Genomic DNA, 25,364 nt, shown 5'->3' on the forward strand with positions numbered 1-25,364 from the left:
TGATTTCGTCATCATTGACAGCACGTATTAATTTAGATCCTGATCCAATGCCTCTTATATAGCTGCATTTATCAGTTCCAATGTGATGTATACAACGCGGAACAGCCTTACATGGTCTTCTAGCGAAGTAATCTCTTGATTAAGCATTAAAAATTCAGGATGCCACTCAATTCCCTCATTTCGGTAGCTTAACCCCCACGTCAATCATCCCCTTACTGGGCCTGACGGAGGGTGGGGAGGGGTCCTGGAGTGGTTTTTGGACGAGAGAGCCCCATTTCATCCCTTACGAAGCCCTTCACCGTCTTCATACTAACCCCCCCCCCCCCTCCAATACCTTCCGGAAGAGCGGCCGATTGCCCCGGACTCCTCCACAATCACTATCCCCCATCCCTCAATGCTAAGCCCACGCCCTCGAAGCATTCCTGGGGCACATCCCGGCCAAACCTTTCTTCTTGTCCAGTCCCCTGAGCCAATTCTTCACTTTTACGTCTCTCAGTTACGGTCTGCCGGTGGGTGGATTGATGGCCCGCGTTCGGCCGGGTTACCACCTTCACCAGACCCCTCCCTCCATTTCTCAATTTCTCTCCGCTTCCCTCTTCATTTCGCTCTCTTCCTCCGTGTCCTTCCTCCGTTTGAGCACATTCCTTCCTTTTCCTCATTCCGTGGCCTCACCGTGTGTGTGCTGCGGCAAGTTCTAATGCTAGGAAATTGATAGCCAGCGTCGTTCCTGCTTATCCCCACGTGCATTCCTCTCTTCACGACGTGTAGTTTGTCCACCTCGTTGCGCGTTACTGCGTAGGTATTATCTTAGCCTCGGTATTTTCGCAGCCTTGGTGGATAGAGAAAATGTATGGGTACGGATATTTGTTAGTCCCCATAATGGAGACCATACATTCAGGATTGATTAGACGTTTAGTAAGGATTTGGACCCATTTCCTTTAACATTTGCTCGATGTTCCATTTTATGTAAATTTTTAACAGAATTTTTAAACTAGGTCGATGGTTATAAACTAATAACAACATATATTCGAGTTTATTGGAGTAAGTTCCGCAAAACAATTATTAATGTGAAAGTGAAATAAATTCTCTGATGGCGTTTAAAGAGTGGACATTCATTTATTCTATGATTAATTACGATAGACTCCATGTGCTTTCAATATGGCAAGTGAAATTCCATCATCAAGAAGCCATCACCGAAGTAATTAAAAACTCACATATAACAATTTTTTCATCGTACCTCCTAAACAAAATAAGTATTACTAAACTAAATGGAGTATGTCCATTGCATATTAATGTCATAAAATATTCATTAAATTTACTAATTCATCTAATAGTATAAATGATAATTTTTTCGTAGATAATACAAACTTTATTTGAACTTGGGGAAGGTGTAAGTAATCGGAAAAGATTGATTTTTAGAATTTTACATGCTCTTATGCATAAAATATTTAAATAAAATTTAACCCTAGATGGATAAAAACTCCGACGGAGGCGTAACTACGAAGAAAGGATAGCTCTATAAAATATTATCTTTGAAAATGGGGCGGTGAACTGAATAATCTCAGGAGAGGGAAATACCTCCAAATAAAATGTCGTATCGCTCTATCCTATTGATAAATCTTGCCCTTTTTGTGTTCTTGCTAGTCGAAAAATCTCACGACGGCTTTTATAAAACTGAGAAGCTTTGAAGTACAAGTTGAGGAGTTTATTTAAAACTATTACATAGTAAAGGGAGCGAAATAGGGAACACATTGTCTTCTTTTATTTTCATGACGGTTGACTAAGCATCGTTTTCATAAAATGCACGCCTCTATTGAGAAAGAAAAGAAATTCTTCTTCGGCAGAACGGCGGTTGGGGAGGAGATCGATTTTAAATTATTTTTCACCGATCGATTCCGATTATTGCGGGTCCCGCGATTCATTTTTTTTTTTTAATGCAGCGACGCGAAATGTTCGACTTCTTCCGCGTGGTAACCGTCACAAGCGTGTCGTTTTGCTGCACCCTTTGAGTGCTTAAAATTTATTTTCAAGCGAATCCTGTAGCTCTCTGAATTGAGATGTGCTTGATGTCGGTTTGCCTCACTCGATACATTTAAACTTCTAGACGAATTGTTCCGAAGAATATCTCAGTAAAAATTGAAATGCTTATATTATCGTTTTTTTATGATTCAGTCACGCGTTCTAGTTTTCTCTGTGTTCAACAACTATGCCGCGTTTTTCACCATTCATAAGTATATTTCCTACCTAACCGATGCTCGATCAAACTTCAAAGAGGAGTAGGAAGCATATGGAGCGTATTCTTCTATTATGCACACTAGATAGCAACCATTGGCTAGCCTTTACTATGACGTCATAAAGAGACTAGGAGTGGAAGGGAACTGAGTGATTGATCAGCGTAGAGGGCGACTAGCGCATTATTTTCAACATTGCCGAATAGCATGAAAATATCACCGGGAAAATCATTTATCAGTGTTATTTGTTCGCCCTAAGATACAAACCTCTTTTTTTTACTATCCATCAGAAATTGCCCGTATGATTTGTATTCCTAGTTGATTCGGGCTATTGAAAATATAAATAAAAGAATTATTTAAATTTACACCGTAGATACTTCAAAGGCATTCTCATATTCTTAAAGATTGTAATGAATTAAATCTGGATGCTTAGTTTCCATTTCCATATGTTGCGCTAGGATTTTCTTTATTTGTAACCATCGTGAGCGAATATTATAATGAAAAGAGAATAATTGCTAAATTAATTGCGTTCTTTTGTCATAAATGTCTCTGTAGGTGATATTAATCCAACTTGGAGAGGGAGATTTTCATACTTTCTGCCCTATAACGGATAATGGGTATTACTTATTTCGCAGCTACAAAATAAAGTCCCCCATTGGTACATAAAAGTATGGATTATTTCCATACGTAATCCTGTGTTATTTCCACATGAAATCGTAAAATCCTGTGCTTTTATGTCAAATGCAGTATTTACTAAAGGACCATTCTATTCAAATTGATGCAAGAGGTGTTAGGTAACCATTTCTATTATTTCTACCATCTGAATATTTCTAAAATAAGTATGTATGTTGTAGACCTATATGAATGATTTACAAATTCCTCACTTTCAATTTTCTTAGAAAGCATTTAATGAAGTTACAGCTATTTAAAAAATACCAAAAAAGGCCATTCTGACGAGAATACAATCGAATTTTGAATGCCTTTAATTTGGAGAGTAACAAGACAAGAATGCTAACGACTAAAGGCCGTTTTACACGGTACACGGAATTGCGCAATCTGACGTACGTGCGAAGGTGCAATCAATATTGCGTCGTGTAAAGCGGTGAATTGCAAGAACACATGCGAGAATGCGTGGATGCGAGACGGCAAAATAGCCCATGCTCTAATTTCGTTCATGCATTCGCGTAATTCCACGCCATTTTAGAAATTAATGCTGCGCAATTCCCTGCCCCGTGTGAAACGGCCTTAATAATAACGAGACAAGAAAGAGAAAATTTCTCAGGCAGTAATAAACTTCGCACGCAGCCCCCTCCCCCAATTTTTGAACTCGATCGTACTTGTTTGTTTTCCCATCCATTTGGCGATAGATCATACTTTGGGTAATAATCCTGGGCATTTGGAGTGCTTAAAATCCACATTTGTCCTTTCTCCCCATCAAATCACATGCATTTCGCTCTTAAACTGAGTGATTTCTCCGTTTTGCACTCGAATGACAAACGTGTTCCGGGGACCGCCCGCATCATAATGTTTCACTGGTCCCATAGCATCGCACCCCTCCAACCCTTTTACTCCCCTGTGGCACAACTGGGCCCCAAATGATCGATGACCGCCCCCTGGTGGTTCGTTATTCAGTCGCTCGATGGCGAACAGGGCCTTGCAGAGACCAAATATTCGCGTGATTCCGCCGCGGAACACAATCCTCCCCTCGCCCATCATTTGTGCGACCGCCGAGTTATGGGATGGGCTCGGGCAATGCCATCAGAAAGGGCCTGACGCCACGGCCAGCTGCCTTCGTCTGTCACGCATCGGCGCGGATTTCGGGCGGCGGACAGTTTGAGCGCAGGGCGTATTGCGGCTCTGCCATCAATTGGTAATCAGTGCAGGCGTGAGAGGGCGTCCGCACGGCACGCCATCTATCATCGTTCGAGTGAGGAGCCTCTCGATTCGAAAGTGAACGTCCCCAGATATATTGTGCCACCTCATTCCGAGGGTGGATTGAGGTTTCCAAACAAATGAAAACTCGGGTTTAATAGCTAGATTGGCTGTTCCGGGTGAAGCTTTTGAGGAATTGTCTTTAAAATTTAGAATTGAAAGCCGTAACTTATGGTTCGAGCATAAATTCACTCAAATTTTATGTACAATCATTGTGTCGCTGCTTTGATTTCAAAATGTGTCTGTTTTCTCCAGCTGAAGCTGTAAAAGAAACATACAACTTTGTATTCCACGCTTCATTGTAATCAATCAGGTTTTATAAAAGTGTTATCATAAAAAACATCATGTCATGAAGAATTTAGAAGATATGAACTATGAATTCTGATAATTGCATACGAAAAGGTATTAGCTAAAGGAAATTCACAGCTATTTCCTTCTAGGAATTGGAAAGTTTTATCAAAATTTTAAATTTTATTTGATAACTTAGGTTAAAAATAAAATCTCAAGGGAGCACTGAGTCGTAGCCTGGAATCCAAAAAATTTCCTTTGCCTGTAAAATATATTGACTTACTACATTTCTTAATTTATTCCTGTCGACCATGATTTTTTATTGTTGCCATTAAAAAGTTCATATTATAAAGAAATTTTAAATATTATATCAAAAGAAAATAAAAATAAATTATGACTTTGTGTTAATGATGTCCGTAATACGAAATGAGGTTTATTCTAATGGATAAACGAAATGAAAAAGCCATTTTATGATTAGGAAAAGCTTTGATAACGGATTGTATGGTTTGATCATCTTTAATAACTGAATCGTAACAGTTAGAAGCTATTTTTACCCCTTTCACAGTAAGTATATTTGCTCACTGTTATATGCATCAGAGTTTTTATTTTGGATAGGTAGTTGTAGCTACGATTCTGTTGCACGATTTAAATCATGTCAGGTGAATATTTCGATTGGTTTTTACCTTCATTCTATCTCCGCAATGCCACCGCTCGTCAAATATATATGTTCCACATCCCCGATTTGGAAGGAGTTCCTTTGACTTTTAAATGCTTTTGTCTTTAATTTTTTTTACTATCAAATGGGTATTTTCCGGTGATGACATGATTTATTATTGTGGAGTGACGTCTACATTCCGTCATGAGCCCTTTGTACAAAAATTCGATGCACACATGCACCTTGAATACTCTGTTTTTGACTCTTCAATAAAATAAAATATTACGCAAATATTGTTAGAGACCATGATTAGAGCGTTTGAACAACAAGAAAACTTGAAGGTTTTAATAATATTTTTATGCACCCAATCGAAAGTCAACTTGATAGCAGGATACAAAATTCCGCTGGTATTTTGATTACTTGTTTGAAGGCAGATGCCAACATAACCATGAAATGTACACCCTATCGAAATAGATTCCGGATATCATCGCTGGAACGGTTGATATTTTTCTAAAAATGCTCAAGAGAACTCATCTCGATGAATTAATGAAATGGAAATAAATGGATAGCGATGAAGAAGCTGATTGTTTTTTTTCCAGCCAGCACGAGGCTTGAAATATTTCTTGCTGCGGCTCTACTGCATATTTTACAGTAAAAAGATTTACCGACATTAAACTAGATTTTTTTCGTTGAAGGAAAAAGATTTCTCCTCGATAAAAATCATCATGAATCGTCGTCCGAGAATTCGAAACCTTTGCAGCGAGGTATTCCGCAAAAATCCTTTGGAGGCATTTCTTTCGCTGTTGGTCTACGAAGAAATAAAACGGCCGTTAAAGGATACAGGAACGCAGTAAAAAGTAGCCGTCCGGCTGCTGGACGGCACTTGCTCCTCTCAGAATTGAAAAATAGCCTCTCAATTGAAAACTCTTGCGCTTACTTTGATTCCTGGCAGTAAATTCAGTCGGACGAACGGAAATACGGCGAGTGGCTTGTATTAGCGGAGAAGAACATTGGAAGCATTGCGGCGATTTAGCTCTTCCTTGGTTACGATTTTTATTGAAGCGATCGGGAAAGGCAAAGGATTTTTTTTTTAGGGATAATGGAGCAGCAAAACGTGTGACGTATGATTCTTTCGTGCTTGATATATTTACACTTTGAACTCCATTTGCTGGTGCGTTGGGGTAAGTAGGGAGGGCGGTGTGCCTAGGGCATAGTATAGCTAGGAACACTCGAAACTATCGGCAAGTGCTTCGACCTAAGGGCTTTAAAGTAAGCTATTACGTGATAGAAGCACTAGATTGTAGCATAGGTCAATTTGAGTTGATTTGGATTATGTTTACATAGAAGGCGCTGGTTTGAAGTTTTTGACGCTGAAAAGGAAAACTTTTTGGTGACATATCGAAGTCTTTTACCAAAAATTGATCACTCCAACAGTGGCTATCGTAGCAGGTGAAATTGGCACATAATGGTGATTAGTATAAGCTACTTTTTTGGTATTTTATACGCAGTATAAAAATAATTACTTATCAATACGTAATAAAAACAGTAAATTCAGCGTAATAAATAAAAAGTAGTAAATAATACGTAATAAAAACAGTAAATTCAGCCGACATTAAAATGAACTGCCTCTTGTACCAAGGAACACAAGCACATGATGTAACTAGAAACATGTGATTGTGTTTGTGATTTTTTTTCAGCCGTAATTAATGGTCCAATATTCCATAATTTGCTTTTTTGTTAGAAATTCGTTATATAATTGGACTTTAAAGATAGGAGGGTTTAACCTAAGTTTATTCTTTTTACTTGAAAGGGGTTGTATTTTAAAATTGAGTTTTTACCTAAGCTACGTTAATTTTCTTTATAAGGCACGTTAATTTATTTTCAAAATTAATAAATAAATCATATTTATTTCCATTTTTGCTCTTTAATAACTGTTCCCACAAATCAAACTTGTGTTCTTTGATGCAATAGGTAGTTTCCCTAGGTACATGAACCTGTACCTAAGAACAATTTTAAACACTTTTAGAAGTTTTAATTAGATACATTAATAGTAAAGTTACAAGTCTAAAAATTTAAACTTATGCTAAGTAACACCTGATGGATTTAATTTTTACCATTAGACTGAATCTTCCGTAAATATATTTTGCTTTATATAAAAAATTTGAAAAAGTGCTCAGTGGTGCAACACTCTCCCCCACGGGAAGAAAGTTGGGTATCGAAAAATTAACTCATTGAAGGTTGTCTATGAATGGAGGCCCATTGGAGGGGTTTAATGCTAATTTTAGGAAATGATTAGAACAATCGTGACGATATAGAATAATCTGGATTACAATGGTCTAGAAGGAAGTATAGAATGGCATTACAAGCAGAATAGTATGTAAGAACATAAGTTTATGATAATAATAGTGGGAAATCCGCCTATTAAATTACATTCATATGGAAGTAATTAAGTTTCTACTGAGACCCATTTCATTCTTCATTCACATTGGTTTCATGTGTATCACACTCCGTCGAAATAATTACTTGTACAGCATTTTGACCCAATTAGTTTGTCTAAGTTTTCTATTTCCAAAGCTGAAACACATTTTACAAAATTTACATTTGCATTGAGCTAAATGGATAAATGCTATGAGACTCCGTCTCCGACAACTGCTCCATAAAGTGGCTGTTAAAGGGTACCGGAACGTGATGACTGGATACAAAATGAATATCCCTTGTATAAATTCCCCCTTTAAGCTAAAATGTTTCTCTTCCATTTTCTTTTTTGGTGTTTTGGTCAAAATTAGGTTTGCTAATGTTTCCTTTTTATTTGTGAACCTATGCTAGATGTTTTTTATGTGATAGCTAACAATAAGTGTAGTATTTCTCAAGTATATTGTTATGCTGTAATTTTAATCTTGTTTTTTGACCTGAGTTTTTAACGAATGAGCCCTGATGAAGTTCTACAAATAAAAGAAAAATGCTGGAAAGGCAACTTTGTACTATTTTCCCCGATCCAGGAAAAAATTTTCTCACGGCAATTCATGTATATTTCACCGCCGCTCACGCGGCAGAATTTGAATTATTACGCATACCGATTTGCGCAGCTTTAGCGCAGGATTGAGGCTCTCGACCGGATGTGGCTTCTTGAAAGTCCCAATATCTAGTACGATGAGACTAAGTACAATTGCCATGGGAATACCGGAACATGGATAGCGTAGTGATCTGCGCAGTGGCCCTGAAAGCTATAGGCCTGTGGTTAGATTCCCGATAACCAGGAGAATTTTTTTTCATAGCAATTCATATATTTCACCACCGTTCACGCGGAAGGATTTGAAATATTACACATCAAAAAACTAAAAAGGGAGGTGAATAAATAGGTGGAAAAAACTGAAAATATAATATTTATATATAAAATAAAAATATAACATTTATTAATATAAACTTAAATAAGTTTAATATATTTTATTTGAATCTGTTTTTAATTGAAAAACTGAAGAATATCTGTAGCAAATTTATGCAAAAGAGGAAATTGCTAGATTCAGGTGATATTTCTTTATGATACATCGACATGCGGGCGTGAGCTCTTCCCTGTCTCAGCAGGTATGTACACCTAACATCCTCTTATTTGAGGGGCAGTGCCTTGAAAGAAGCGAGGCTCCTGTCTAGTTTCTCGGGAGCTCATTTCCTTGCATATATACGCCTGTGCTCATCGTCACCGGCGAACCGAAGCAGGACGGCAATACTGGGAGAGGAAGGCATCTTCTTCTTCGGCAATATCCCTCGGATTGCCCGCGAAACTCGCTCTCCTCACGACGGGAAATGAAAATGTACCATCTCGCAAACGTCTCCTTTGATGGGCATTATCCACTCCCCCGAAACTTCATCCGTGTGCGTTTTTATATATTTCTTCTTTTTTTCTTATGTCTTGACGCTCCTAATACAGGCTTGAGTGCCTCTTAACTGTTATTGCTATTAATCCCCTTCTGGGAGATTGCCTTTCGCTGGTCCCTTTTGGTTTTTTTATCGGCCAATATTCAGCGATCCAAGGTTTTTAATGAGGCCACTCTCTTCGCTTAATATTGTATTATGGGTTGTATTCCGAAGGTTCCACTACATTCAGAGATCAATTAAATATTTATGCGCTGTGTATATTCCCCTTGACGATGAAAGACCGCTAAAAATACGAAGGATTTTGGAGCCTTTGGATCAGTGATTCTTCAATCGCAGATTTCAATCAATCGTTATTTTATCCGACTAAGTGTACACTATCACACAGATGTAGTGAGAAAAACACATGAATTGTATCTGGAAATTTTTCATCGAAAACAATGAAATTGTTCAGGATGTCGTCAAGGCCAGAGTGTATTAAATGGTGGTGTAGGTATATGAATTCCTGCATTCACTAACTTCCTGACATAGCCTTAGATCAACGACTCTAAAAATATTCACTGATATTTTTCTATTAGCCTTGCGCAATACTTTATGAGCATTGGCCGTTTTTTTTCGATGTTCTTCTTGTTTTTTTTAGTTGAGTGAAATGCGTTAAACACGCATCAAATGGTACACACCTCAGTCCTTATGTTGAGCAGCCGTTTTTAAATCCATCCGAAATTAATGGATGTTTCAAAGCGGCATCAAAACATTTAAAACTAACTAAACAATTAAGTAGTGATCCGTCCTGGCATTATGGAGTCGAATTTAGGTCAAAAACGTGAGTTTGTACGTTTGCACAACTTTTCGTCTACTCCAACTCTTTTTTAGGTTTTAAATCATAGATTAATCTTCTAAGTAAAATTATGATTTAGAAAAGGCCCAAATTTTGAATCAAAATTACTTTCAATAACTTTTTATTGACGTAGTTTTGTGTAGTTTAGGTGTGCCCATTAATTAGAGCACCGCGGCGCATCACTCCTTCACACAAAAATGACTGACGTAAAATAATAGTGACAATATTTTAGAATTCTATGTTAACAAAAGTTAAAATTGATGGGTTGTAATGATTTTGACAATTATTGATTGAATGTAAATTAAACACACGTTTAATTCATATGCTTTCAAAAATTCTGCTCCTGCAATATTCCTCGCTTTCGGTCATTTTTCTGGCATTATTTTTTGGCATGTGAATAAAGCTACTATGCCCCTGTCTTTGCCGGAAAATCAAGAGCTTGGATTATGTTTTAGATCAACTCTTTTGTGATTGTCATTGACACATGTAATATCGGTATTCTTATGGATAAATGAAGAGTATCAGCATAACAACCATAATTTTCTAAGTTATTAAAGATGGACTCATACCTTACGTTGGCTAAGTATTGAATTCTTAGAATTCTCAATGGTTGATATCTATGAGTATTTTATTATTTCTTGCCTCCAATAAAATGCGAAAAAATATATAAAAATACGTTGCTGAAATAGCGCATTGATAATTCAGACTTTTAATTAACCGCTCATTATTTACAGCAGTTGATAATATCTCATCCTCAAAGAATTCAAAATTCTAAGAGTCATTATTTTTGCCAAAAGTAGGTTTCTCAATTCCTTCAAAAGACTGTATTTTTTAAGGATTCTGAAATGCCTCTGGGTCCTTGGTAATAGTAAATACGCTTCTCATAAACTTATTCAAATCATTTACTTCCGTAGATACCAAAATGCTTCCCTTTGTCTGCCTGTAATGAAGAAATAGTGCTACTTAGTTTTTTCTTATAAGCAGCGAAATTGTAATTAGCATTGGCCAATTCATGATGAAAATAAATTAGTTGCAACATGCTATCTGGTAACTTAAAATTTACTGTAGCAAATATCAAATCTAAAAAAGGTGGAGTAAATCATTCACATTTTGTGTGGTGGTTAACATAACACAGAGTAAAAATCGCTGTGGTACTAATTTTACCAACCATTTTGTATCTATTTTTTATTTCACTTACTTTGTTTAGATCAGTAGGGAATGATTAATTTTTTGGAAATTTCAATTCTTATCAGAACTTTTTACGGTCCTATAACGAGTTTAAAGAAATCATCATTCTTTTTCTTTAATTTTTAATCTCATTCATTCATTATTTTTTCTGTGTATTACTGTACATAAAAGGAAAATATGACCGAGTAACAGTAAATTTTTACATGGACATTACAAACGTCGTATGTAATCCTTCCTAATCTTGCCTGTGACCAGGTATATTTTAGAAATTACCACGAAATAATAAACTCTTGATTCACCGCTTATTTCAAAAACAGCCTTTTCGGGCTGAAATCTTTCTTTTTGGAATCTTTATTATGTTTTGGAGAGACTTGGAACGTAGAGTTCGTCGACATTACTCTAGCAGTTCTTCCCTGGGAACTTTAGCATAGTTACGTATCCTCTTTTTAATGTAATCGTTTCGTCCCAATCTTCTCCTTTACTTTTCCCACGTCATTATTTTCTTACGGTTGGGTGGCCGCTAACGTACGTGCAGTTCAGGCGTCCCAACTCGCGACACTCCGTCCATTGACTCCTGACCTACTCTTCCGCCCTCCGGTGATCATTAGGCAGGAGAGAGGCAATGATCGGGAGCGTTGCATTGTTTTGTGTGCCCAAGTCCCCACAACTGTTTAAGGGGGCTGTGTAGTGTGTGCACATGTGTGGGAATGCGTTTGCGTGGTGCTTGCTGCTCCAGTGCAGTTTCCATCTCGCCTGCACCAGTGTGTTGATGCTCAGTCAGTCCTGCTGTCCCAATGATGGACGACGTGCACACAATGTGAACCTGTATCGATGCTCCGATGTAATTAAACTAGGTCACGTGTTTAAAGAACATTTATTTATCAATTTTATCCTTTTTTTAATCTATTTCCGTTGCCTTCCGCTGCGTCTCTACGCAGTTAATTCATTTGCTATCAAACTTTATTCTAAATATGTTCATTTGACACAATTTGTAATGAATTCAATTACTTAGTGTATTAAAATAACTCTGATTTGAATAAAATATATTACCGAGGTAAGTTCAATGTTAATTTAATACGTAGGTGAGGTTGTCCTTATTCTAGTGATGAATGTTGTAATGATGTTCAAAAATGTGTGCTATACCAGACGATTTCATTAAAAATGTTCAAATTTTCTCAAGAAAATAGGTACCAACTCAAATTTGCATTGGCTGTAATTTTTTTATCAGGGTGAAATTGGAATCAATGTGGTCCCTAAGTGAATAACAACATTTTGTTTCTCCCGAAGTTTATATAAGATCAATTTCGATTTAATGCATTGGAGAGATATCCCTTGAAGTAGTCTTTTTTCCAGTTATGGACGATGTGCGTACATGTGAACCTTTATCGATGCTATGATGTAATTTACCAAGGATTCGTTTTTAACGGACGTTTATTTATCATTGTCATCCATTTTTTACTCTACTTTGGTTACCTTCCGTTACGTCTCGCCGAACGCAGTGAATTAATTCAAAGTCAAAATATATTTTCTTAATATGTGCAGATAAATGTGTTCTTTACCTGACGATTTCCTTGTTAATTTCATCTTTCCGCAATAGAATAGGAACTTACTCAAATTTGCATTAGAAGTAAATCTGGAAACAGGATTAAATTAGAATCAATATGGAACCTAAAAGTAAATCAACTTAATGTTTTCGAAAAATGCCTTGATTCTGACACAATTTGTAATGAATTCAATTAATTATTATAAATTAGTGTATTAAAATAACTCTGGATAAAATATATCTCCGAGGTAAGATCAATGCTGATTTAAAACTTTGGTGAGGTTTTTCTTGTTCAAGTGATGAATGACGTGCATGCATTATGATATTGTATCGATGCTTCGGAATAATTTACCAAGGACGATTGTTTCGCCGGTTTGACCGCCATAAATTTAGAGACTAGCCAGGCTATTGTTTTCTCATAGCCAGACTATCGTTCCAATCTGTTACGCATTGCATTTCTTTAATGACCTAAAACGAGTTTAACGGTATCGCAAATAACTTTTTACAACAATTTGTTCTCTTTGTTCTAACTTTAAATTAGACGATTTCATTCTATAAATTTCAATTTTTTGACAGTATTTATGTACTCTTTGTCTATGAGTGTATACATAATGATAAGTTTACTTCAAAACCCAAAAAATATATTCTTCCAGGTCCAGCTTAACTTCATCGATCCTCATATTCCCGCATATGTTTTTAGAGTTGACCTGTTTATGATGAAAACTGAATAAATTGTGGAAAAAGTCAAATTATTAAACTTAATCCGCCACATGAATCCTATGGATTGAAATTGATCGGTTGACAGGGGATACATTATAGCATTCAAATATACTTATCGGGTAAGTTCATAGGATTAGGTTTTTTTGCGCCAATATTGGAATAAAAAATTATATTTTTGTGCAATTATTTGCATTGAGCTTTCGTAGGAGGAATCTCCACCCCATCTTTAATGTACATACGTGGAGAACATTTCAGTCAGAATATTCCGTCTATCGGATGAGACGCGAAGCCGTGTTCCCCTCCACACTTTTCATTAAAACTAGGTCTCTAAAACTTAAAAAAAAAACTAAAAACTAAAAATAAAAACTAAAATTCTTTCCCTGAGTTTCTATCCACCATTTCTTGCCTTCTCTTACCTCTTAGGTATTTAGTATTTATGTATATAAGTTCAACGGGTTAAAGGTTAAATACCCTTTATATAATAGAATAAATAAAATATAAAAAAATATAAATAAGTAATATTTATACAAAGATGTGTGTATGCTCAAATTTCTGATTACTTAACGAATCTATATAGCATATATCATAAGATACCTTATTGCAGTTTATACGTACAAATTATTCACTTCACAATACTACATCTTTTTCTATATTATCACATTTGAATATTACTTATTATTAATAGATAGATTTCACAATAAGCTTTTTAAACAGTAAGTGATCCAACACTTTTACACAAACATTTGGCTTTATATTTTAATTTTATAAGAGATAAATATATCACATCTTGCATAGTTAACAGCAAGGTGTTCCCCAATCTGCGTATTCGGTTGGACGGGTTAAAAACATTCAACATTAGACCACGAGTTAAATTCCCTGAGAAATCTCGGAGCACGAAGATTGTATTGAAAATTGCGGTTAACGAACACTCCAGAGACACGCTCACAGTTTATAGAACCCTTACGAATATTAAATACAAGCATAGCATAAGTATTTTAGATGGAAGGAATATTAGAGCCAATGAAATATTAAAGATTATGTCAAGCAAAATCAGAAAACTTCTATGAACGCCATTGATGAAATAGCGTCTGAAAAATATTTAGAAAGCATAGCTGATGAAGTAAAATAATTAAATGAAACAAATGGAGAGACAAACAATTATAGTAGGTGGGCTATGAGGATAAAAATGGGATGCAGCCAATATTTGGAATGATTACTTGTATTAAGTGCAAAGAAATTTGTAGTTATTGATCTGGCGCGAAAATTAAATCTTTCCATTAACCATATATCTATTAGTTAAGAATGGTATTTACATGTCGATTGACGGAGAGATGATTCGTGGAATCGTCTTTATCCGATAAGTAATTTGGATAGCTTGCTTTCTTTGGTATTAACGAACAACCGCTATCAACAATTTATTTAGTTTGCCTATGCAGCAATGTAGTGTAGCGATTTACGATGCGGAAACGTGGACACTTAGAAAGGAGAATGAGATAAAACTGGAGGCGTTCCAGAGGTGCGTCTGGAGAAGAATGGAGAAGGTGTATTGGCCGGAGAGGAGGAGAAACGACGACGTGCTGGTCATGGTGGGTGAAGAGAGGCAGCTTCTAGATGAGATGTTGAGGAGACAGAAGGTATGGATAGAGCGAGTACTTAACGGGGAGGGATATTGAAAACGGGGTAGGGGAGAAGAATGTTTGGTATAAGAGGGAGAGGAGGGAAGAGAATAAGATTTAGTTAGAATGAAAGGGTTCATGCCGTATTGTGAATTTATGAGGGAAGTCTGTGAAGAGGGCGGACCGCTAGAAAACATTTTAAAAGCTCCTTGGAAACCTACTTTAATCGGTAGATAATAAAAAAATATGTAGAAATCTGTGAAGGAATAAAGAGAGGCTATGCGAGAAAAAAAATCAGAGATCGATGACCATCAGGATCAACAGAATAATTTGGAGGAAAGCAATTTAGATAGAGCCAATCCTCACGAAGAAGTTCGCGTTCCCATTCTTAAAAAAACGATCACCTTAAAGAGGCAAGCACCTTATCTCTATAGCTTTCTAGGCCAATACTCAATCCTCTACGTCACCCAGAATCCTAAGATTTCGTGGCAATTTTACGAGAACTCACGGTGCGAGAGCGAATTTTCTCCTTCCACGACGAAAATTTGAAATTATCAAACTTGGGAGCATACGTCTTGGTTTATTTCATTGAGGAGATTCCGAAGGGCTTTCGGAGAGGGAAATCAATCCGAAGCATCAGATTACTCGCTGGGGAAGACTAACAGAGGACCTCACTTAAGATCTCCATCATGCGGAAGAGTGCAGCATCTTAAGAGATCTCAATGCAGTTCTCATCAAGGAATACGCATTTCAATATTCAACTCAAAATATTTTCCAAATTTTTTTTATTTGAAGCCGGGTGCATATAGGTTTGGAAAGAAATGGAAAATTCATCCCGTCAAATGAATTCTATTTTCATCGGTACGTGCGCATTTATAAGTCTGGCACCGTTACCCATCCTAACCTTGTCCTCTAAAATGCCAAAGAGAACGAGGGGGCTATTTTTTTCCATCTCAAATTTGCGAATTTGCATGAGGGGATGGGCGTGTCTCCCCCGTTATAGCTCATCCCTTCGACCCAGATTAAATTGCAGACGGCGAGTTCGGCTGGATGTTTATTCATGGCCCGCACCGATGTTTATTCATGTACACCCATCTAACTGATTTAAAGCGAGGGAGCTGGATTTTGAGTGGCTCCAAGATGCTTTGCCATCACATCTGGGAATAGTTTTTTAAACGCACGACCCCCCGTGATACCGTGAGGTCACATGATGAGCTTTCCGACAGTGTTTTAGTCTCACCTCCAGAGTTAAACAGGGATTTGGAGCTTTCTATCCGACTGTTGATATTCCGACCACTCGTATCTCGAGTTGAATCAGCACAGAACTTTCGATGGTAATATTATTACATACCCCGAAGGATAATAGCAGATTTTCTCCTTTTTAAACCGATGTCTCTCGGAAAATATTGCTTTTGACATTTATATTTGTCAGTTTACCTTAATATGTATTATTCAATCGTTATTGATTTTATGAAAGCTACTAATTTTCCTAAACTTATAAGTATCTCTTAAGAGATGTTAATAAAAATTATGCGTCTATTTTTCCGTACACGTCATTGTGTATTGCCCTCAAACTGTCCAAATAGAGAAAAAAATCTTGTTGCAATAGTTTTCACCTGTCCAATGAATAATTCTATTCACTATTTATTTGATTAGTTTTAAAGATTAAGTTCCTCTTGAATGTCAATGATTTATTTTATGCGCCCCTTTTTTGTCTAGACATTATTCTTTTACGCATTTAACTAGAATTGATCAAGTAAGTAATTAAACTTGTTTAAATAATCAGTATTAATTATTATAATTCATTTTGAGGACAAGAAATTATTGCTTTAGGGTTTTTTACATTCTTCAGTCATATCTCCTGTGATTTTTTACACGCCATGGCGTACGATATTTCTGTCTTTTGTCGTTCTCTCATGTATTAATCAACTCCAACAAGTTGCCTGTTGAACTTTTTAAAGTCACTTACATAAAAATGCCTTCTACCATGAAATCTAGTTTTCCGCGATTCTGCAGCCTTACTTATATCGTATACTATTTTGTAAGGTACTTTACTACTTGGCTCGTTATGATAACTAAGAATTCTCTTTGAATTTTAAAACATATGCCTGCTGAGAGCAATAAGGGCAAAGTGGAGGGAATAAGCACTAAGCAAATTCACGACCATAGCCGAGGAAGGTGTCTTAATATTGGTCTGAAAGACAATAAATGCAGTGATGCGTAGCACATTAGAGAAACTAATTTATCCTACGGATCAGGCCCTCTAACACTAAATAATATCTATTGCCTCGAAATTAATTTAAAGGTTATGAGGTTTTTTGTAACTTTCTTCATTCGGTGTACTTCCACAAAATGCATTCTTCAAATCTATCGAATTTTCATTCTTTGATTGACGATCAACTGATTGATCTTAAGGCCGATACACACGGTGAATGATCATGCGAATGGTCATGCTGAATGATCACGTGATTATTCAGAGATTCATGCGTGCAAAATAGAAAATGCTCTAATTTTCCCTGAATGATCATGCGCATTACGGTTCTTTCTCGAATTTTTTCGTTATACACAGCGATTGATTTCATTCGCACGATCATTCAGCATGACCATTCACTGTGTATAGCGGTCTTTATGGAATCTACACTCTAGGGGTAATACCGAGAAATTTATGTACACTCCGAATCGAGTTGGCGCTCTCGGTAGCATCTTTCATTATACCACGCATTTTTTCTTTGGTTTCCGTAATAATAGAGGTTTTGCCTCATGATGGAATTAATTCTAAAATGAAGCCCTAACCAGAGCTAAGGTGAAAGAAAGTTTCGTGGAAGTTCGTCCGAATTGGTTGGAGTAATCTATATTCCAGATTCCGGGAATGATCCCTTGAATATTAAATGCGTGGAAAAATAGATGGAAAAGACAAAATAGAATTTAAGGTGCATTGCCTCTGAAAATATTTATAATATCATTTTCTACGAATTTTAGAGCTTTTGAATGTTCCATTCTCACCAGTTTTCTCGCTTTTTTTTCAATCAGGCTGAAATAATAAATTACTGAAAATTTGGAGACTAAAAGATGGTGATATTCAGATTCGTATTGCCCTTTGTAATTCTAGTTTTCATTTTGGTGTAAGTCTTGTTTTTATTTCTTCGATCTTGAATTACTGATATTAATTTTTGTACGTATTCATAAGTTAATAAAATTTATAAGTATGTTTCCAATACAGTGAGATTATCAAAACTCCAATTAGCGACTTCATCGGAGGAATATTGTATAATGCATCAGATTATTACACTACTTATCCATGAAATTACGACATATTCTGTGATTATTTCCAGCATATGGATCTCTGGCATATTTCTTTTATACATGGCGAACAAGTGATTTTCAGCGTGACTCCTCCACACGCTCTTTGTTGTGGTACCCTTGTTTACTTTTTGTTTCAAACTGGAGCTTCCAAGATTTTTTTTGCTTAGGCAACAAACTGACCAAACTAGTATTTTGCGGAAGCTTTCGTTACCCTTGTTGCGAGGTTTTTCCGAGGGAGGCGCGCCGAAGACTCTCTGACGTCACATAAACAATAGCCAAGCGAGTGAAAATATTGTCCTCTCGCAAATAGAAAAAAGTAGGGGAGTAAAGCAAAGGCGGAATGAACACGGCATCAGATGCTTTGGCTCCCTTTATGTCCACAGTGGGAAGCGCGGATCGCGCGCGACGAACGGAGATCTCCGCTTTCGCCAGTCTTTTGTTTCCAAGCCATCCCCTCCCCTCCTCCGCATTCCCCTCCCCCTCTTCCCCCCCCCCTCCAACCTTCCATTCCCAGTCGATTTCTTCCTCCTTGTTCCTTTTTTTTTTACTCATTCCTCGTCAAACAAAAGAGAGCGTTCCATTCTTTCCATTAGTCCTTTATCTTTCTACGGAGAGCGTAGCAGTTCGGGAGATACCAATGGAATCGGAGTCGAATCCAAAACGCGAAGGAATCCCGGTGATACGTCGCCTGAAAAACAAAAGAAAGGGAGGATCGAGTCTATTCTGTCACCACGGGCCGTACCCTTTTTCCCCTGTTACCCTTCTCCCCTCATTCCTGAGTTCCCGGCTCTCTCGTACTCCCATCAAACCCCCCCCCCCCCAAACTCTTCTGCACCCACGCTGCCATGTGCCCAACCGACAATCGTGGAATGCCTAAATTCATGGGGTACCTAGTAAAAACTAATTAATAGTGTGAACTCGATAGAACGTTTCAAGAAATAATTTTTTATCTCATGCGAATGACCAGTTTCAGCGGTTGATCCATCTTAAGATACAAGAACTAACCTAATTTACACAAATTATAATCTTTAATTAATTATATAACACAAAAATTAGTTAAAATAAAAGGTTATACTAACTTAGTCTTGCATTATATGTAAATTAATATCCAGCATTAAGTTAAAATCAATTCGGACATACTAACTATGATTTATGATAGTGTTTTCCCACAAATTATTTATAATCTCGTACGACCGACGAGTTTCAGCTGTTGAGCCGACTCACGACACAAGTACTTAGTTTTTTACTCAATTATTACACTTCATTTACTTAAAAATTACAAAAATCAATTTAAATCACGTATTACAAAAATAGCCCTTTATCAGATGTAAATCAGTAATCAGTATTATATTGAGATAAATGCGGACTTACTTACGATAACTTATTATTGTATTTCCCCACAAATAATTTATAATCTCAATCGACCTACGAGTTTCAGCAGTTGTTAAGGCACAAGAACTTGCTTAATTTATACACATAATGCACTTAATTTACTTATACTATACAAAAATTAATTAAAATAGATAGTATTACTGAGATAGCCCTGCATTAGATGTAAATCAGTAACCAGTATCAAGTTAAGATCAATGCAGGCTGACTTAATATGACTTGTTATTCCTAAAGATGGCTCACAGCTGAAACGCTTCTTACGTCACGTAAATTATTTATAGAACAATACTATTCAGTTTTTACTCTATTTTGGTTTCTTTCCTTCTAAGTCTGCCAGATGCAGTTATTTCATTCAAAAATACACTATTATCTTAATATCTGCTAAAATATTTGCGCTCAACTAGATCATTTATTTGATAAATTTCAGCTTTCCCTAATAGAATAAGTACCTACTCAAATTTTCACTAGAAAATAAATCTGTGAACAGGAGTAAATTTGAATCAATGAGAAATCTGAAAGGAATGTAACTTCTTGTTTTTTCAAAAATACCTCATATCTTTACAAACTAGTATCCATTTAATTAATTATCATAATTTAATCTATTAAAATAACTATGATTTGAATTTAACATATTAAAGAGGCAATATCATTGCTTATTTAATTCGCTCAAGAGATATTCTCCCATCCTTATGCTTGATTCTTATTTGACATCTGGGGTCATTGGAGGTGAAATTCTCAAAACCGATATTTATTCACCTATGATCTGCTTTCTTGTTAGTTCTGTTTACGATTTTCCTTTTTTTTGGGTGCTAATATGAAAATGAATGGGGTAGCATAGAGTAAGCCGCAGTCGTTGAATGAAATATTATGTTGAGAATGACGCTGCTATTTATTTTCATTGTTTTGTTTCCCGTTGGTAATTTTTTCGTCAATTTGACATCTCTGTAAAGTTAAATTATCATTCAAATATTTTATCCTAAAAAAAAGTGTGACATTCGTTTCATCCCGGAAAAATAACGCATTGCACCGATTTTTAACAAAATAAAGAATGAAAGTCTCGTCTATGTAAGTCTGGGGAAGTTTTTCTCTTCTGTATAAATTACGCCAAGTCCGATACAGTGGTTCGTCTTAAATTTTATTGTTCCAATTAAGTGAAGATTTGTCTTATGTTCCTCCTGGCTGTTTACTGACTCAATTTTGAGAGGTGAGTGGTTTGATGGGGAGTTGCAACGAGCAACAACAGTAATGGATTTCTGCTCGCGGAGTCTTTAAAACCATAAAACTCTTTTCAGTGCCGGTGATTAGGGCGACAGCGGACCCGGGCCCCAGATTGGATGCCGAGCTGTTCCCTAATGCGTTCGGATAATTGATCGCGGAGATTTGCATTTGTAAACACTAATTCCATTCGAAGGCGTGACTGGAATCCCTACCTAGAGCACTTTACCTCTCCCGTCAAACACTAAGAAAACATCAGCTGCCGAAAAATTATCTCTCTTGCCAGTTATTCTTTTGGATAAACTACTTGCATTAGCAAGCTTTGTCTAATTTGTTATTTTTCCGTCAATTGCTGTTTTTATATTATCAAAATGACCAAATGTCAGAATTTGTAATTTTGCATTACTGTACATAAAATTATACCAACCTTGTATTATCTTATTATTGCCAGGTGTTGAGATGTAAATTATTATTCCTGCAGCTTTCTGAGTACAAATTAATATTTCAAAGTATATAATTTCAATTGCTGGCTATTTCCCCGTACCAGAAAAATAATGAAGCTTGCTCGCTACCAATCTATTGGCAATTTTATGGGTAAAAACTCACTCTTGGTTGGAAGTTTTGGGTTTTGGGGTCAGGAAAATCTGTACCATGATGGGGTGTTTGTATCATTGACTATTCTGCGGTAAATATTTTATTACTGATAACATATTATAAGAATTTATGTGTTACATCTCAATTGGAAAAAAAATATCGAAACATGTATTAATCTCGTGAGTTTGCCATTAATTCAATTAATATGAAACCGGAAACGGAGGATAAATGATTAAAAATTATTTATCTTCCTCTCCAAATCTGTTAATGGCCTCCTCTAGTTCAATAGGTATTCAAACATTTTACCCAATTTTTTCTGACTTTCGGAAACTATTTCATTCACTCCTTACCACCTCATTGTTGTTTTTTTTGCCAATATTTTGGCATATAGGCAACACCCATTCATCTCTGATGGTATTTTCTTTGAATGAAATTTAATCTTTAATCCATGAGTGCTTGCTTGAGAGACATGACTTTGCATAACGCATATTTTTTCCTCTCTTTTCTATTCTAGAGCGATCGAGAGGACTGCTACGTCGCGCTGCTTAGCATTAATCAAGTGGATCAGGATGATGCGAGAATTTATCATTTAAGTGTGGAGAACGACCGTGGTGCAGATAGGCACTCAGTCCGACTCATAGTCAGAGGTGAGTTTACAAGAGAATAATTGCATAAAAAATATAAATATTTTTTATTTAACAACAAAAATTCTCCAGAATAGACTATGTCTTAACATTTCAGTAGAAAATTAACATTTAAATGTACATGGAAGAAATAATAATATTTCAGCGTAATAATATGATAATGCATTATAATAAATTGCTTATAAGTACCTATTTTTCCTGGCAAGCTATTAAACTAACTTGTGTGCAGGTCCTCGATTTCAATTATTCCCCTTAATATATTTATTGACACTTCTTGTATAATCCAACACATATATCCTTTACACTAACGTTTTCAGTATAAATACCAGTAATTAAATGTACATTTTAAAAAGAAGAAAAAGTTAAGTAGAAACAATCATATATTCATTGTTATAATAATATTTTAATAGTTCAAAATAACAATTTTTTCCAGGAAAGAATATGACAGTAGCATTCCAGTAGAAAAACAACATTGAAATGTACGTTAGAGAAACAATAATATATTTAGTGTAATAATACGATAAGGTAGTATAATAAATTTGTTTCTAGTATTTGTCTTGCAAAGCTAATAAAGTAGCTTGCCAACAGGTTCTCGATTTTAATTATTCCTCTTATTATATTTACTTACACTTCTTTTGATAGTTTGCGTTTCAATCTGAATTAATAACATAGTTCTGCTGAATCAATCCACCTCTTCATTTGCCTTCATCTGAGACCCAAAAGGCTTCCATTCCCTCTTAAATGACTGATTTTAAATCCTGAATTTCAAGCCAATTTTTAAACTGGTAATTTCAAATTTTCTATAAGAGATCCAGATAATACCTACTTGCAAAGATGTGTCCAGCTCACACGACGCCGTCAATTGCTCTCTGCTTAGAGATTAGATTTCTCGATGTTAGTAGTTACTTTTATACCTTCCCTAGTTGGAGACATTACTTTTGTTTTTTTATCTGCAGGCTCCATTAACTTCCACCATCATCTGTGAAATACCCATCGTAAAATGTTCACTTATTCTCAAAAAGTTATCTGCATTTCATGTTGAATTATTTTAGATAATCGGAGAAATTCCTCTTTTAATTATGTATCTGTAACATTTTGCTTTTTTAAATAAAGAATATCAGACTTTTACTTTTTCTCATCAAGGCTTATTTCTTTCTTCTTGCTATTATACGAGGAATGAGATTAATTGTAGCATTTTTTCATTCAATATAATTGAAATTTTTAATTTTGTCCCCTTCCAATCTTTTACTTGCCACTCAAATGCATTGCCATTTGTCACGTATGAAAATCTAAGGAGTCCAGCATTAACGACAGCGGTATTTGTTCCTAATGAGCTGAAGCACTGAAACTTTAGTATTGGGTGTTGATTGTTTAAGTGCCTCCTGTTTCCATCGTTACACAAACGCGGTTTTCATTGATGTTGTGCTTTTCGTTCATTGGCCATTATTCCGCGCCTCGAAGCGGGGTAATTAGCGCTTGCATTGGGCACTTTCCGGTTTGCCCATTCCAGATCAGCGCACTGAATGTGCGCAGATGATACCGGTCCAAGACGCGTTTTGGAGTGTGATTTCATGTCCAGTGTGCTGGTGACAACGAAATTAAAAGGCATAAATGGAACTCAATTTGCCGATGGTATGGCAATCTGTTGCGCGTTTGATATCAAGTGACGCAATACGGAATGATGGATGCCTGCGTGTCATGTGTGAATTGTTGGTCTCAGAGGGTGTGTGCTTAATTATTTTCAGATCCAGTTCCGTTATTTACGCTAGTTACCATTGGAGCTGGACTGGGCCTACTGCTGCTTGTGGTGATTATCTCCACCATCATCGCCTTTCGCCGTGAGAAATGCTGTTTTGCACGTGAGTAGGGGTGCACGGGAAATTGTGGGAAATCTAATCAACATGTTACACCTATTGTTAGCATTGAATCACTTCCCCTCATACCCTTGCCGGAATTAAAAAATATGTTTTTACACTACATTGCCTAAATTTATTTCAAAAATTTGAGCTACATTACTCACTTTAGTTGGTGTAATTTCATCGAAAATAACTGTAATTAGTCCTTCTACCATGATCATTTGTGTTCATATAAGCATGAAAACATATTCGTGTGTGCTATGAATATTACACCTTCAGCACGTAATAAATAACATAGATTACACTGGATCCACTTACAGTTAGAGCATGCTCTCGAAACTCATCAAGTGGTCAGCTTGTTTACAGTAGTTAACGATGATGTAACTCATCTCATGAACTGTCAGCCCTTCGCACCAAGGCAAATATCATAATAACTTAAGCTGAACGCAATTTCATTATTATTTAAATGTCTTTCAGTTCTTCTGGACATCTTTTTATTCGGTCTAAGGTCTACTAGTAAACAATATGCAGTGTTTGTCATTATTTATCAAGTAACCATGGGTTTACGGTTTGAATAATTCGTCATAGCTTCATAGAGGTATTAATTGATCGTGCAGGAAACCATCGTCTTTACGTAAAATTAATGATATTCGCCTTATTTCTTAGTGACAGTCAGAATCTTAAAAGATAATTTTTATAAATTTTACTCTTGACTGGCCATGAATATTTAATTGATGGATGATGCCGTTAGTCTTTTTTCGTAACTCCATTTCATAGGTTAATTAACATTTGAAAATGCTATAGAGTAGTCATGCTAGTCGCGAATAGATGAACACAGTGGAATACAAGATTTTTAGTAATTACGACTATGAATTTAGTTTGTATGATCAATGAGTCGTGCCGCAGTGACGTGGCTAGGTCCGGACACCCCACCGAAATATAAGAGCACAAATAATGTCCTTTATAAAAAGAAAACGAAGTATTGAAAAATCATTAATTTGCAAAAGATTCATTTGAAAAATGAAGTGTTTTCAATTATGAAAAGTGTTAAAATTAGTTTAAAACCTTCTACTTAGAACCCTGTTTTTCAAAAAATTTTCCCCCCTGGTTCAGGATCCCCCCTCCGAACGAAATTCCTGGCTGCCCCACTGAGTCGTGGGTGTGCGCTCTCGACATTAATTCCGATGTTGTGCTGTTGCTCTTTTGGGCTCTTGTCTCCTTTTTGTCATTTTTAAAGTTATTACCTTCCTCGAGCTCTCTCAATCAAAACTGACAGAAACGGAGAGAGTTGAATTAGAATGGCTTTCTTCTTCGATCGATTCACCTGTGACCAGCAATCTAATGAAAGAATATGAAATAAATGAGTATAAAAAAATGGAAAAAGATATATTGGAATATTAATTCTGAATTACAAATACGAAAAAGTCACATATTTATGCATTAAATTCTATTATTTTTTAACATTCGATTCTTACGTACCCA

At 36.1% G+C, this 25,364-nt stretch overlaps 1 protein-coding gene across 1 annotated transcript in view; it reads left to right on the top strand.

Annotated features, from left to right (window-relative positions):
- The window catches only part of LOC124167136 (hemicentin-1), a 693,290-nt gene that overhangs the window by 642,156 nt on the left and 25,770 nt on the right, over window positions 1-25,364 (top strand). The window contains exons 11-12 of the mRNA XM_046544934.1: window positions 21,897-22,029; window positions 23,772-23,885. Coding sequence (XP_046400890.1) covers window positions 21,897-22,029; window positions 23,772-23,885 — 247 coding nt within the window. The remainder of the gene's footprint in view (window positions 1-21,896; window positions 22,030-23,771; window positions 23,886-25,364) is intronic.

This window comes from Ischnura elegans, chromosome 10 (assembly GCF_921293095.1).
Source record: "Ischnura elegans chromosome 10, ioIscEleg1.1, whole genome shotgun sequence".
In the NCBI taxonomy this organism is placed as follows: domain Eukaryota; kingdom Metazoa; phylum Arthropoda; class Insecta; order Odonata; family Coenagrionidae; genus Ischnura; species Ischnura elegans.